The sequence below is a fragment of the Lepidochelys kempii genome, chromosome 2 (genome assembly GCF_965140265.1).
Source record: "Lepidochelys kempii isolate rLepKem1 chromosome 2, rLepKem1.hap2, whole genome shotgun sequence".
NCBI classification, from domain to species: Eukaryota; Metazoa; Chordata; order Testudines; family Cheloniidae; genus Lepidochelys; species Lepidochelys kempii.
This window is the reverse complement of record NC_133257.1, coordinates 255381083-255397647: the sequence shown is the minus strand read 5'-3', so window position 1 is coordinate 255397647 and position 16565 is coordinate 255381083. Positions and strand designations below refer to the sequence as shown.

General features: G+C 45.9%; 1 protein-coding gene across 2 annotated transcripts in view; it reads right to left on the bottom strand.

Moving 5' to 3' along the window:
- Positions 1-244: 244 nt before the first annotated feature.
- WDR86 (WD repeat domain 86) overlaps positions 245-16565 on the bottom strand; it is a 50030-nt gene continuing 33709 nt past the window's right edge. The window contains exons 5-7 of one of the 2 annotated variants that reach the window (XM_073334633.1): positions 10406-10541; positions 2521-2624; positions 245-2415 (exon numbers count right to left, since the gene is read on the bottom strand). In XM_073334633.1, coding sequence (XP_073190734.1) covers positions 2197-2415; positions 2521-2624; positions 10406-10541 — 459 coding nt within the window. In that variant the 3' untranslated portion in view covers positions 245-2196. The remainder of the gene's footprint in view (positions 2416-2520; positions 2625-10405; positions 10542-16565) is intronic. The other variant, XM_073334634.1, reaches the window with a different exon arrangement.

Below are 16565 nucleotides of genomic sequence, written 5' to 3'. Positions count from 1 at the left end.
GCACATTGGAAAGTTGGTCCCTGTAGCTCCAGCCCCGGAGTCGGGGCCAATCCAAAGAGCCACATGTGGCTCCGGAGCCATACGTTGGCCACCCCTGCTCCAGCCCATCTAAGCGGGAAAAGTGAGGACATGTTTGTAAAGTTCACATGATTTTTTCCCTATGCTTCTCCCCTTCTCCTCCCTGTCTGACTGCCATTTGTCTGCAGCCAATCCTATGTATGCAGCAAGAAAATAAAGGATTCAGTTTCATCTATAGATGCCATGTGTTTATTACCCACTCGCAGAGTATTACAGCATTTATCCGCCACAATACAGAATAAATAAAGCCACAAAAATAAAAAAACATGGTTACGTATCTGTTTCATTGATTCTGCAAAGTGTGCTATATCAACAATAAAAATATAAGGACACTTGAATATTTATGGCTCAGTGATTATCAAGGAGCAGTGAACCTGGACAAGACGAGTGCGCCACCCCTAAATTTAGATCAGCTGTTCTCAACCTGCGGCCCAATTAGCGCACAGCTGTGTACTAAAAAAAATTCAAAATTTGCTGCTTTGGTCTGGTGGGGGCAGGGCTGGCTGAGGGGGAGACAGTCTTGCAGCCTGCTGGAGCACTCCTGCCAGCAGGGGGCTGATGAGTGGGTCTGTGGATAGGTTTGGTGTGGGGGGGGAGGCGGCCACTGGGCAGTGAGGATGTGGGGGTCACTGGGAGCTAGGGGTTTACCAGGGTGCTGCAGAACCCCAGGTTTCAGGTGGGGCTCCGCTCCTGGCCCCCCTTCTCAGGTCCTGGCTGCTGGCCAACTCAGCTCCTGGCCCAGTGCCAGGGCTCCCAGCTGCCCAGCCCTGCATGGCGGGGTCCAGGTCCAGCTGCTGCCCGGCCTGCACCCAGGGCACTGTTTCTGGCCCTGCTGTGGGCAGGGGTGCTGGGCATAGGGGACTGTGGGCAGTTCGGGGGTGGCACTGTGGTTCTCAACCTGCAGCCCACATAATACACTGTGGGCCGCATAAACAGGTTGAGAACCACTGATTCAGATGCTTTTCCAAACCTACTGCACCCCTTTCCTTCAGGCACACCTAGGTGGTCTCTAGCAATTTCACTCTAGATCTTTACACACCACCACCTCCCTTCCAACAGGTCCCCACCTTCTTCCATGGTAACACCCTTCTACATTCCCATGCTCTTCATTTCAAAGCCTCTATGGTCTCCAGGCACTCTCTAGCTTTTGTCTGGCTCCTATGGCACCTGTCATGGAATGGGCAGCACCGCTGCCGGGTTAATGAGATGTGAAGGGAGCCCAGGCTGAGCAGAGACGCCAGAGAGCTACTGGGTGGCTGCATTCACTCAACCCCCCCCTCCATCACATCCTTCAGAACCAGCATCCCTGAAGCCTGTTGACCTGCTTTCCAAGCTCCACAACAAGGAAACAAGGCCCTCGCCCCACCGGGTACACCCACTGCCATCCTGCTCTCCCACTCGAGCTGTATGGGGAGGAACTGGCCTGAAGTTCAGGTTGGTCGTTTGCCGGAGTTTTTTAAAGCCCATTTAAATCTCTGCTCTGTTGCTGTAAGCTCAAGCCCCAGAGAGACTTCAGGCATCTGTGTGCCTCAGCCAAACTCTCCTACATTAAAGTCACTCGGATCAGCGAGAGGCAAGGACATTATTACCCCAAAGGGAGCTGAGAAAATTCAATTCAGAGTCATCCTGCAAGGCAGCTTTCGCTTGCACATTCTGCTCCATCGCAGTGTGTTGTAACAGGCAATAAGAAGGGGAGGGAGCCTATTGGCTTATTACTTATTCCTGCCTCTCCTCCTGTCAGGGACCAGCATGATACAGCAGTGGGGTCAAATACCACTGTACAGGGAGGAACTGGGAAAAGGAGACTTAAATACAAATTATAATTACAAACAAAAATACAGGGGAAGGCATATCTCATGGACTGCTTTCCACAATGGCTCCTAACCCCATATTGCCCCTGGTCTGTAAGTCATCCACGTAAGTTTACTTTCCATTACAATATACTGTGAGATGCGGCGAGACGTCAGTAATAGTCTGAAGAGAGTAGTTTCATGATTCACAAGAATGTGAACTCTTGATTGAGCACTTTGGGCAATATAATTTCCCACCCCTTTCCACGGTCTGGCTTATCTGCACCCAGTGGTACAGCAGATGGCTCAGAAAGTTTGTTCCAGGCAATCACATTAGTTCAACAGCCTCAAGTTCCCCATTCTCCTGTTGCATTGTGCAGCCAACTCTGTTATTGAAAAGACGAGACAGGCTTCCCTTCTGAGAGCTCTTGCCCGGGACAGACCGCTCCGTCTTCAGGCGATGCTTGTTTCGCTTGCAGATTCCTTGTACATCCCAGATCCTTAGCGTGCCATCATGGGAAGCTGTGTACAATAATTCATTGTGAATCTGGAACAATAGGGTCATATTTAATCCCATACTGCACATTTCAGGGTCACCACAATCAAAATACAGCTTGGAGGTTTAGTCCTTTACATTTAAAGCCCTCCTCACCTGAATGCAGTTGATGATGAACTTGTGTCCTCGGAAGACCCTCTGCAGGACTCCTGTCTTTGAATTGAAAGCTCGAGCGCTGGCATCACCACTTCCTGTAAACACTAACACAAAGAAGCAATGAGGCCTTTTGAGGATAGCCATGTGACCCATCATAAAGGATGAGTTATTCGAGAAAAACACTTTTTGGGCCCCATTCTCCACTTGCTCATACCAGTTTAGCTTCATGGACACCAGTAAGGTTGCTCCCAATTTAGTCCTGTGTAAATGAGAGAAGGGTCATTCTGGAATGTATTAGCAGGAGGGTTGTAAGCAAGACACAAGAAGTAATTCTTCCACTCTACTCAGCACTGATAAGGCCTCAACTGGAGTACTCCAGCCAGTTCTGAGCACCACTCTTCAGGAAAGATGTAGACAAATTGGAGAAAGTCCAGAGGAGAGCAACAAAAATGATAAAGGATCTAGAAAACATGACCTATGAGGAAAGATTAAACAAACCCTTTTTTTTTTCAGTCTGGAGAAGAGAAGACGGGGGGGGGGCATAACAGTCTTCAAGTATGTAAAAGGCTATTATAAAGAGAAGGATGATAAATTGTTCTCCTTAACCATTGAGGACAGGACAAGAAGTAATGGGCTTAAATCGCAATAAGGGAGATTTAGGTCACACATTAGGAAAAGCTTCCTAACTTTAAGGGTAGTTAAGCACTGGAACAAATTACCTAGGGTAGTTGTAGAGTCTCCATTAGTGGAGGTTTTTAAGAACAGGTTAGATAAACACCCGTCAGGGATGGCCGAGATCATACCTTGTCCAGCCTCTGTGCATGGTCCCTTCTAGTCCTACATTTCTATGGTCTTTCCCACCATTGCTAAGCATTCTGGAGCTCCAACAGCAGAGTAGTGTAGACAATGCACCAGTAGCCACTGATGTTTTAATCACCATGAAATACAGGTTTGCGCTGAGCAGGGTTAGATGATGTGGGGCCAGACCCTCAGCTAATGAGAGTCAGCAGAGTTCCACTGAACTTCAGTGGCACTATCTGGATTTACTGGAGCTGATGATCTGGTCCAGAATGCCAATGTACATAATCCACTGGGAGGAAGAAGTTACTGCACATAACATGAAATGACGGCAAAGGACCCTGTTTTATTAACATGGGTATCTTCCTCCAGGAGATGCTGCCACGCCTCAGGTTCATCTAACCAGCTCCCGACTTTACCCCTGAAATGTTCCCCACTCAAAAACATTCGTTTTATTTGTAAAGCAAGCAGTTGCTGCTTCTGTGGCTACATTTGTTGTTCCATGCTACACATTCATTACACTCAGCCTAAATTCCTTCTGGGCTTTGTTTCCCTCACACACACCTCTCATTTTTCAAAGTACTGAGCTCCTCCTCAAGTCTATGGTTCCTTCTCATGTTAAGTCTACCCGACCACGTTAATTGCACACATTTAGGTTTCCCTTCCTTCTCTCTGTATGTTTCCCTGTCTATACACATGCTTTGACAGTCTCTAGAGTTTCAAAGATTTTTCTGAAGCCTTCATTATCTTTGAACACCATACAGTTCCAGGGGCCCATTCCTTGCTGTAGTATCTTCACCGGTTTCTTCTATTGCATCAAGCAGCGGAGGCAAATACCCTTCTGATTTTGAAAGAAAAACTGCAAACCCCAGTAATTAAGTACGAGTCTAACACTTTCTCTCATAATATATGAAGCACGGCTTTACCACTGTTAGAATAAAGCCTGGGCTTTTCAACCAAAAAAGCTTATTATCAACAGGTAGGATTCCTCTGTGCAGAGATATCACACAAAAGAAAATCCTTTTTCTTCAGCAGTGAAAATGCATCTTCAAGCAACTCTACACATTTCCTTTCAGAAGAGCTGATTTTTTCAATTAACTCTTGTAGCTTAGGATCCTTGAAAGCAATACATCCTTTGAGTGATTTAAGCCACAGGTTAGAGCTGGTATTCCATTACAGTATAGGAGTTTATAGAAATGATTGAAAGTGTGTGTCATGTCTATATTGTATATCACATACTATATGAACTATGGAAGGTTATTATAAATTCAAGCATGATTAGTGATTTTGGGTGCCCAACTTGAGATACTTTCAAGGGGCCTGATTTTCAGAGGGTATATGCTCAGCGCCTTTAAGGAGTTTCAGGTTGGGCACACAAAAATCACAAGACTTTTTTGAACATTTCAGACTATGAACAACTAGCTATTAATACGCACAGTAAGGACCATATCAACCAGCTTTAATGGTTGGGGAACATTCTCTTCTAATGGCACCACTTTTCTTAACTATTCCCAGCTCATTGACTTTTCCTACAGATAGAAATTTCTGAACTAAGATAGAAAATAGGTGAAATCAGTGATCCTTGTATTTCATGCCTCATCATAAACTGCCAGTGTGGAAAGTTTTGTGAAACAGAAGGGCATCCAAGGATTCACATTCTGTCTCCAGCCATCTCACCCCTCAAAACAGATGACAAGGCATTGATTGACTACTGAAAGAGAGGAAATGGACAAACGTGGTAGTTCAGTATTATTTACTGGTACACCGAGCAACCTGTCACTGTACATCTAGTGGCACAAGCTTTGCAGATCTCAAATTAAGCAAGGGAAGGCTGGAGCAGCAACTGCATTGCTCTTAGCAAGTACATTTTAGTTCACTCTTTCTTTCAGGATTTGCCTTTTGACAGGTATCCTTTATTTCCCTGTGAACTGTCATTTTGCATTTAAAGAGATTATTTGTATAACTGAGCTTCAACAGGGCAATGTAAAATCAAGTTTGGGCCAACATTTAGTTTGTATATAAATAAATTTGTATCCAAACCTACCTACAAACCCAATAGAAACCCCTTTTATGGAGGGTGGAGGGGGTTGGAGAAGAAGGGGTTAAAATTCAGTGCAAGGAGCAGTTCTTAAACAAGATTCCCTGGCAACCTTTGCAACACAAAAACTGCAGCACAGACATCTGAGTTGACTAAATTCATTTTCATTGTCCAAGCCCAAAAATGTAAGAGAGAAACAACAAGCATAACCCGTGAAAGAGAAATTGCACTGAAAAAAATCTAGTTTTAATAATCTGTGGTGTTATTAGTTACAGAGGCAAAGAGAAGATGACGCATGGTTGTGTGGTTAGGATGCTAGCCTGGCCTTCAAGAGATTTGGATTCAATTCCCAGCTCCGCTGTGGACTTCCTGTGTGACCTTGGGCAAATTGTTTCTTTTCTCTGTTCCCCATCTGCAAAAATAATACTTTGTCTGGCTCGTCTTTTTTCAGCTGTAAGCTCTCTGGAGCAGGCAACGCCTCTGACAATGCATGTGTACAGTGCTGAGCAGAGTGATGCTCTTATCTCTACTGGGGCCTCTAGGCGCTACTGTAACAAATCATATTGTAAACAAATTACTGGTTGTAAGGGGGCAGTTTCTCTTTTACAAGGTTAGAATGGTGTGTTTATTCTTCCCAAACAGGTCCCTAATGTTCTTCATTGCCCACTTGATGTTCTATTTCCCAAATGGGACAAGTCAGCTGTCTCATCAATGGCTGTGATCAATGGCTCCATGTCTAGTTGGCAGCCGGTATCAAGTGGAGTGCCCCAAGGGTCGGTCCTGGGGCCGGTTTTGTTCAATATCTTCATAAATGATCTGGAGGATGGTGTGGATTGCATCCTCAGCAAGTCTGCAGATGACACTAAACTGGGAGGAGAGGTAGATATGCTGGAGGGTAGGGATAGGATACAGAGGGACCTAAACAAATTGGAGGATTGGGCCAAAAGAAATCTGATGAGGTTCAACAAGGACAAGTGCAGAGTCTTGCACTTAGGACGGAAGAATCCCATGCACCGCTACAAACTAGGGACCGAATGGCTCGGCAGCAGTTCTGCAGAAAAGGAGCTAGGGGTTATAGTTGACGAGAAGCTAGATATGAGTCAACAGTGTGCCCCTGTTGCCAAGAATGCCAATGGCATTTTGAGATGTATATGTAGGGGCATTGCCAGCATATCGAGGGACGTGATCGTTCCCCTCTATTCGACACTGGTGAGACCTCATCTGGAGTACTGTGTCCAGTTTTGGGCCCCACACTACAAGAAGGATGTGGAAAAATTGGGAAGAGTCCAGCAGAGGGCAACAAAAATGATTAGGGGACTGGAACACATGACTTATGAGGAGAGGCTGAGGGAACTGGGGATGTTTAGTCTTCAGAAGAGAAGAATGAGGGGGGATTTGATAGCTGCTTTCAACTACCTGAAAGGGGGTTCCAAAGAGGGTGGATCTAGACTGTTCTCAGTGGTAGCTGATGACAGAACAAGGAGTAATGGTCTCAAGTTGCAGTGGGAGAGATTTAGGTTGGATATTAGGAAACGCTTTTTCACTAGGAGGGTAGTGAAACACTGGAATGCGTTACCTAGGGAGGTGATGGAATCTCCTTCCTTAGAAGTTTTTAAGGTCAGGCTTGACAAAGCCCTGGCTGGGATGATTTAATTGGGGATCGGTCCTGCTTTGAGCAGGGGGTTGGACTAGATGACCTCCTGAGGTCCCTTCCAACCCTGATATTCTATGATTCTCTTGTCAAATCCTTTTAGCTTTTATTATTATATTAAAAGCTAATAATACCCTTGTGAACACCTCTGTCACATGTTTCTCCCAGGTCTGGCTAAATATATCAATGGTGACTGCTTAGTCACAGAGCGTGGAGTGCTATGGAAAGAGAAGGGAATGAAAGAAAAGACGGCAAAGTGTGCAAAATCTAGCAATACTGGGGTGGCAGCTTGGAAAGTTTTATTTGAACTGTGTGTAATCTTTCAAGTGAGCCAATGTCAATTGATTTCCCAGCTGAGCTACAGAGCGGGAATTGTTCTGAGACTTTCGTCTTTCTCATGCTCTCATTAAACAAAGAAAGACCTCCCACCCCTTCACCTCTCCTGTCCTCCTCCCCAACAGGAAGTAGGAGTTACAATAGTGGATCAGACCAGCAGTGTATATAAAAAGAAAAGGAGTACTTGTGGCACCTTAGAGACTAACAAATTTATTAGAGCATAAGCTTTCGTGAGCTTCAGCTCACTTCATTGGATGCATGCCGTGGAAAATATAGTGGGGAGATTTTATATACACAGAGAACATGGAACAATGGGTGTTACCATACAGACTGTAACAAGAGTGATCAGGAAAGGTGAGCTATTACCAGCAGGAGAGTGGGGGTGAACCCTTTGTAGTAATATATAGTGTATATAGTTCAGTATCATGCCTCTGGGCTTGTCTACCTGAACACTTTTTAAGTGCCCCAGAACAACTATGAAATCAAGTTAGCTTACTTGATTCTGATCATGACCAACCAGCCAGTGTGGACCAAGGAAAACCATGTTCAGCATCATGTCAGCTAATCATTGTTTACCCATGATCTGTATGTCTGAGTAGCTCATATTATTCTTTCCAATGTGCATTACCTTCTATTTGTCAACAGTGAATTTCACCTGCCATTGTACTGCCCTTTCACCTATAGGGATGGACCGTTAGTTCCAAATTACCCTACAACAATGCAGTTAGAGTTATTTGCAGGTATCCTATTTGAGGCAGATGTGGAAGAGGGAGCTGAAGAGAGAGCAGTGGCCTTGTGGATTGGCTCAGGAAGGGCATTTCTTCCATGTTGCCTGTATGCAAGAAGGTATGGAGACATTTATTGGGCAAATAGCACACCACAGCTACATCACTGGCAGATCAGGCCAGAGGATGATACATAAAAAGGCTCAGGATCAGTGGTGAGCTGGAGCCGGTTTGCACCAGTTTGCGTGAACCAGTTGTTAAATTTTGAAGCCAGTTTAGAACCGGTTGTTAAAGGGGTGGGCAAATTCCGGCCCATGGGCCACATCCAGCCCGCAGAACCATCCTGTCCGGCCCGCCTGAGCTCCCAGTTGGGGAGGCTCCCCTGGCTTGGAATCTCTTTTTAATTTTTACTCACCCGGCAGCGCTCCGGGTCTTTGGCGGCACTTCGGCGGCGGGTCCTTCGCTCGCTCTGGGGCTTTGGCGGCACGTCCTTCAGTGCCGCTGAAGACCCGCAGCGAGTGAAGGACCCGCCGCCGAAGTGCCGCCAAAGACCTGGAGCGACTGAAGGAATCGGTTCTTCAGATTTTGGCAGCTCATCGCTGCTCAGGATGATGACTATCTAGGATCAGCGTTATACATGATCCTGAAGCCAAGAACAAGAAGTGTAAATGAGCCATGCTAGAAGAGATAGCCTACAAAGGGATTCAGAGAGCGGCAAGGATATGGTGAGAAGTCTAGGCTGTAAACTCTCTGAGGCAGGAACTATCTTCATTGTTTGTAGTGCCTACCACAACGAGGCCTTGATGGGGTTTGTAGACACAAGACATTACTTATTTGCAGGAATCAGTATGGGAGATTATGAAGGTCTGAATAGGAGTTTTAGCTTTCAGGTCAAAGTAGACAGAATGTTTTGGAAGGGGAAGGAGCCAGGTTTCACAGATGTACATTTTAGTTTGAGAACAATAAATTGTGCATTACACAAACCCAATATCTTGCTATACCTGCATGCTCTAGTCAGTAGCGTAGCCAGAGGGGAAGTGGGGGGAGCAGCCACTCCGCCTCTGAGCACAAGTGGTGCCCTTTTAATTTATAGGCACCTTTTAAAATTTTTACTCACCCGGCGGCACTCCGGCCCTTCGGCGGCGGGGGCCTTCGCGCGCTCCGGCTCCTCAGCGGCCCTTCGGCGGCGGGGGCCTTCGCGCGCTCCGGCTCCTCAGCGGCCCTTCGGCGGCGGGGGCCTTCGCGCGCTCCGGCTCCTCAGCGGCCCTTCGGCGGCGGGGGCCTTCGCGCGCTCCGGCTCCTCAGCGGCCCTTCGGCGGCGGGGGCCTTCGCGCGCTCCGGCTCCTCAGCGGCCCTTCGGCGGCGGGGGCCTTCGCGCGCTCCGGCTCCTCAGCGGCCCTTCGGCGGCGGGGGCCTTCGCGCGCTCCGGCTCCTCAGCGGCCCTTCGGCGGCGGGGGCCTTCGCGCGCTCCGGCTCCTCAGCGGCCCTTCGGCGGCGGGGGCCTTCGCGCGCTCCGGCTCCTCAGCGGCCCTTCGGCGGCGGGGGCCTTCGCGCGCTCCGGCTCCTCAGCGGCCCTTCGGCGGCGGGGGCCTTCGCGCGCTCCGGCTCCTCAGCGGCCCTTCAGCGGCGGGGGCCTTCGCGCGCTCCGGCTCCTCAGCGGCCCTTCGGCGGCGGGGGCCTTCGCGCGCTCCGGCTCCTCAGCGGCCCTTCGGCGGCGGGGGCCTTTGCGCGCTCCGGCTCCTCAGCGGCCCTTCGGCGGCGGGGGCCTTCGCGCGCTCCGGCTCCTCAGCGGCCCTTCGGCGGCGGGGGCCTTCGCGCGCTCCGGCTTGGCAGGGGCCTTCACTCGCTCCGGGTCCTCAGCGGCATTTTGGCGGCGGGGACCTTCAGTGCCGCCGGGTGAGTACAGTGGGTGGCACCTTTTTTTATGTCCACTGCCCCTGTACACTCCACCTAGCTACGCCACTGGCTCTCGTGCTAGCTGGTGCACATGAGGATGGAACCCAGCCACGCTTCCAACCCATCCAGATATACTGTGAGATGTGCAGAAATAAACGGATCCCGCTGCAGCCAGGGAGTAGAAGCAGCTGCATGCACCTGCACTAATGTTCTGCTTGGGAGAAGCGAAGGTGCTCTCAGCAACCGCTCACCAGCAGAGTGAGCGCCATACTTTGGTGCTGAATCTGGTAGCACTAGAGCAGGAGGAAGAGTCAGTGAAGATTTCACAAGATCTCACTCCTCACAGCTATAATGTTACCTTTATTATTCACTTTTAATCAAAGGAAAAACATCCATAAATAGCAGGGAAAATGAGACAAAATTTCTGGAACGGAAACTTACAGATTCCTGCATGGTATTTCAAAGTGCTAACGCTGTGTTTGTGAGTCTTGTATGTTTGGACTTGCTCCCCAGTGTCTGCTAACCAGCACTTCACCGTCTTGTCTGCACTCCCCGAATACAAGTATCGATTCACCAGCTGAAGGGGAAAGAGAAAAGAACATCGGGAATAGCCTCTTGGGAAAATTCAGAGAACTGCACTCAAGTGATTCATCCTCAGTCACATCTTCGAACTGAAAAAAAAAGCAAACAGCTTTTAGAGGGGAGTTTCATCAAAACAGTTCTCTCAGAGCTGAAACAGAATTGCCTGATCCTGTATTCTTTGCACAGCCACGTCCCTCATGGGACTGCTGGGCCCTAAAAATGGTTTCCAAATTTCAAACAAGGGAGAGATTAAGGGCCAGATTCTCTTTTGGTGAAAGTGGGCACATGTCTCTTGAAGTTTATGGAGCTGCATCCACTTGCAGTAGTAGAGAGTTTGGACTAGTTTGTCAGTTTATAAAAGCACTAGACTAAAAACAATTGGGAAATATGTTATGAGATCACAAATTTCAAATAAAAAAAAATGTCAAAGAACAAATCCTAAGTAATAAAAAGGCAAATTTAAAAAACCCAAGTCAGAGGCTAATGCGATAACAACGGACAAGGTCAGCGTTTTGAAATACTGTGTTTTCTTTGTAACTGTTTTGGATGTGTGTTTCCAGTATTGTTCAATGATGCAATAACATTTTTTAAAAAGCTCTTTTCAGACAGGATCCTAGAAGTGTTTCATAAATTATCTTAGCAATGTAGCAATTAAAACAGTTTCCAATATTATTTGTATTACAGCCATACTGCCTAGAGGCTTCAGCTGAGATCAGGACTTCATTGTGCTAGTCACTGTAAATCCACGTGGTAAGAGACAATGCCTTACAGTCTAAACGGACAAGACAGGAAGGGCAGGAAAAGGGAAGAGTTACCTCCACCAGACAGATGGGAAACAGAAGCAAAGGGAGATTAAGTGGCTTGTGCAAGATCATGTAGCAAGTCTGTGGCACAGCTGTGAATTAAACCCAGATTTCCTGAGTCATAGTCCAGTGCCTTAGCCACAAGGCCATCCTTCCTCTCATCATCCTTCCCTAATATGGGAAAGATTTCACTGAGTTCTTCTAACATACAGATAAGGAAATAAACCAAGACAAAACAGGCATCATTAAAATACTAAGATTGTAAACTCTTCAGAACAAGGACTCTGGCTGGGCGCTTGTCTGTAAAGCGTCAAGCATGCAGTTGGTGCTACATGAAAAAAAAGAAATTTCTCTTACCAAAAGTTCCAATTCAGGAGCCAGGGTAATCACAGTTTCACATATCAGGTTTTTAAGGGCTAGTAGGAACCACCTTGGGACTGATTTAAATACGTAAAGAAAAGGGAGAAACAGGTGTTGATTGGAAGAAAAACAGAACTTGCACAAGGAATAATGGCTTATTTTCCCTACGAGCACACAGGTTTAAAGGCTGTCATGTCCAGAAGCATGGCTTAAATTCAGCTGGAGCTGACTGGAACAGAGCACCGGTAAATATTTTCAAAACTTGGCTCCTGTCTGAGTTCCCAACAGTTCCCAATGGGGGGGCTGCAAGCTGGTTTCAGGAGGTCCATATAGCACCTCTTGTGGGGCTGAAGCCCCAAGTCCCTGGGCGCCTCCCATGAGGAATGGGGGTCGGGGGCTCTGGGAAATACTCTGAGAATTTAAGCCCTGTCCAGAAGATAACCCCTCGCCTGATCAAATTCTCTCTGATGTCAAGGGGAGTCCTGCAGAGAGACTGACTGCAAGATATGCACTAACCCAGCTTGACATGGACTTCACTTTTAGGCCATGTCTCTATTCCTATAAAATCACCCATCCCTTCACCATAAAGTAAGTTATTTAAAACACCTCTCCCCCTCCCACACACACACACTCCACGTGGCTATTCAGCCCCTTTGCTCACCTCTGGATTTTGCAGATAAATTTGATTTCCTTCCTGCCCAAAATCCCATTTAGTGTCCTGAGTCAGCTTTGTAGCAAAGGGGTGAATCATATCTTTACTGCTTGTACAGTATTATGAGACCCTCTAACGAAAGATACTTAAAATATTTATGATGGAGCTGTGCTGCACTGGACGAGAGTAATGTGACAAACTCACACAGAAGGACAAAGATGCCCTTGAAGACACATGCACAAACCCCACCGAATTCAAGAGTAACTGTGCTCATGCAACTCACTGCAGGCAGAACTTGATACACAGGACCTCTTCCAAGGCCATGTCTCAGAAGCTCATAAAACACACAATTGCCCAAAAACTAGTAGTTTGAAATTTCACATCTCATTAAATTTCTGATGCATCAGCAGTGGCATTACTATTACATCTCAAGAAGGGAAATGAGGGAGTGACCTGCTGAATAAACAGACTTTGAGCTACACAAATAGCCTGACAGAGCTAATCTGAGCTCTAACCTTAAAACCCAACCTAAGTGGGCATCGAAAACATTGTCACATTTCACTGCTAATTGGAAAAGGATGGCTGGAGTTTGGATCCTGCTGGATTGTTCTTGGCCAACTCATGGTATTTCTGTTCCAAACATCTTACAGGAGGCAGAATCTACTCAACAAGAACAAACACTAAGTTACAGCCTCTTACAGGTACATGCCACTCTGCATTAACGGTACATTAGGTTATAGTACTTGAGTTCTCCATTTAAGCGGGTGTGAAAACATTTAAGTCAAGCCAAATAACAGCTATGTGCCTTGGTTTGCTCTCCATCTTTATTTCTCTGCTAGAAATACAATGTGGCAAATGAAGGGGGCTTAGCTGGCTAGTCAATGGAACCCACAGTGTAATGGCAGTGAAAACTTTCCCTGAACAGTCCTAGCTGTGATATGAAGGGATGAACTCTAAGAGTCTTTGTGAACTCTAGTTTAGTCTTTATTCAGTCTGTAGCCTCTGTAACAAGAAGGGTACCAGTTGTACTGATTTATAGGCTTTTCTATGCTGTTCACAACTACAGTGTATGGGCATCACACCAACTTAATGAAATTAGACCCATAATACCCATTTGATATAGGAAAGTATTATCAGCCTCATTTTACAGAGTGGAAAACTGAAGTATCAACACGTTAAATATTTTTTTGCCAAAGGTCACTCAGGAAGTCTGTGGCTGAATCAGGAACAAATCTCTCAAGTTCCAGTCCTTAACCACAACATGATCCTTCCTCTCATTTTGATGCTGTTTTTGCAATAGGAACTGAACCCACCATCTCATTGCACCTAGGGCACCTGTCAGCCATCAGTTGGTGATAGCTTTCACAAACTCCCACTGGATTTGAAGCTGTAACCTATGTGGCACTTTGCACCCCAAAGCACCCCATATTTATCATGGTGATGTAATTATGAGATGTTTTGTACAAAGTATGCCATGAGAGGTATCATTCTAAAAGTCTGGATCTGCTAAACATTAATATCTTGTTGGACTGTATGTGCTATCATTGCATGTGAAGTTATGAAATCTTGCTATGTGTGAGTTATTAAAATATGATGTGAAGCTGGAAATACCCCAAACTAGCCTTTCAGGTACAACAATGGAGTAGCCAGACAGTGTTAATTGCTGTCATCAACACCCATCAAGGGAAGAATCCACTAACACAGGAACTCGGTATAAGGAAGCCTCCTCCCAGGGAGCACGGAGACAATGGAGAATGTTTGGCCAATGGAGGCGAACCCCTTCCTTCCTCCCACCCTACCCCCCTTCACATTTATAGACTTTCCAGCAAACTGGAAGAAACTATAAAATACAGGGAGTGACATCTTGATTTGTCTTCACTCCCCCACAACTCAACACCTGAAAGAACCTACGGAAGACAAAAGACTTTGAAAAGTGGAGGGGAACCCAGGCTGCCAAGCAGATGCAGCCTGCATATCAAGAATCTGTAAGACTGCTTGTACCATCAGTCAGGGTGAGATTTTGCTGATTCAAATCCTATCTAGTTTGTATGAGACTTAGATTGCGATTGTTTGATTTCCTAAGTAACCTGCTTTGATCTGTTTGCTATCACTTATAATCACTTAAAATCTATCTTTCTGTAGTTAATAAACCCGTTTTATCTTAACCAGGGTGTTTTTGAGTGAAGTGTTTGAGAATCTTAGCTGTGTTAACAAATGCTGGGGCATATCTTCCCCACAGCAGGGGGGAGGAGGACAGAATAATTAATGAGCTTGCACCGTACAAATGCCTGTGCAGTGCAAGATGGTATAATTCTGGGTATATGCTCCAATAGGGATGCAATGCTGGGGACCTGGGAAATTGGCTGGTGCCTCCATTGTTGGTCCATGAGTGGCTTAGGTAAAGCACTCAGGTAACTTAGTTGTGTGTGTGGTGCCACCTGCTGTCATGTTAGGGTGATAACAGGGCCCAGAGGGACTGGCTGTGTGTCGCCAGCAGACCATGGGGAGAGGGCAACCCAGCTGAATAGTTAGGGGAACACAGCGGTTCCAACAGTTTCGAGGCTTCACCTGGGGATACATCACATCACAACCTAGATCTACCTATAGTACTTGTGTGACACCCATCCCTTTACTATCTGAGTGTCTCTCAACACTCCTGTGAGGCAAGGAATTAATAATATCCCTATTTTATAGATGGGGAATTAGGGAAGAAAAATTAAATGATTTGCCCAAGATCATACAGGAACTTTATGGTGAAGCAGGGAATTGAACGTGGGTCTCAAGTCTCAGGCTAGCACCCTAACCACTAGACCATTCTTCCTAGATGTGAAAGACTCCATATACCATTACTAACTCTTGACTTATCCAATCCTGTTCCTTTATTAAAGCAAAATCTATTTTCATACAAAAACAAACCGTACAGACCAAAGAGAGTGAACTTTAGGGTGATCAGATGTCCCTATTTTACAGGGACAGTCCCAATATTTGGGGCTTTTTCTTATATAGGCACCTATTACCTCCCACCCCCTGTCCCAATTTTTCACACTTGCTGTCTGGTCACGCTAGTGAACTTTCTAGTTTAGTAAGGCCTCACCCATTTGTTTTTCTGAGTAATATTTGTTTCCAGGGTATAAAATATGGAATAAAATACTTTAGGCAATCTCCTAAAAAACTCATTGGGCTACTGAAATGGAAAAATGACTGCGGCCTCAGGCTTGAAATAGTCTATATCATACAATGCATATCAAGTACACAAAATCCTACATTAGGTCTTCACTTCAAAATGTCAAATATTCTAATTTTAATTTATATTTGTTTCATTACAAAGATACAGATGCCTTATGCTGACAAGAGTGCAAATTAATTTCCCATGATTTAGGTGGGAGAGGGGAAAAAAAGAAAAACTTTACACAACAGCTTTTTTAAATATACCCAAGTCTGTCAACTCCTGATTTATAAGTGATCAGAAGATACAATTACAAATTCTAATCTGTCACTGCCTGGAGAAGCAGTGATAGCCTCAGAGCTGTACTTTCCTTGGCTGACTTTGGAGAAGCTTTGTTCGTTTTGGCCAATTTCCCAAGAGAGCTCCTGTCGGGGAAAAGCATAGCAAACCAAGGAGACTTCTAATAGATTAGAGAGCACAGGCTGGGATTGCAGCTCTGATATCAATGAGAAAAGTGGACACTGAAGTCCCTAATTCAAAGAGGTCTAAACATCTGAAAACTAGTTAGCTAAAAAAGGAGATGGCAACCAGCTGCCTGGTTTTAAAGCCTTATTTACAAATTAATTATATGGAGTGGCTATCACTGCATAGCTGGCCAGAACTCCAACCCATTCACTTGTCCCATTGCTGAGAGAGGCATTTCCTCTGCACTCTGTGCTAGCTGAAACACTAGCTCTCACCTAGGACAGATGAATAAAACAAATTTGAGCATACAGGCCACACCATTTTAGATATACTATTGCATGAGAAATTTCAGGCAGACCAGTTTAGTATTAGCAAAATTAGGGCAGGAGCAAAACAAATTATAATGGTAACATTGTTACAGCTTTAGCTATGGTGAGGTCATCTTCGGGGTGGCCCTGCTCTTGGTTGGGGTCTCTAAGACACTACTTTACTACAAACAATACATGAACAACAATGTTCTCACCCAGGCAGCTCTCAAGACTGAAGAGGCCAGTAATGGCTTAATGTTCAACA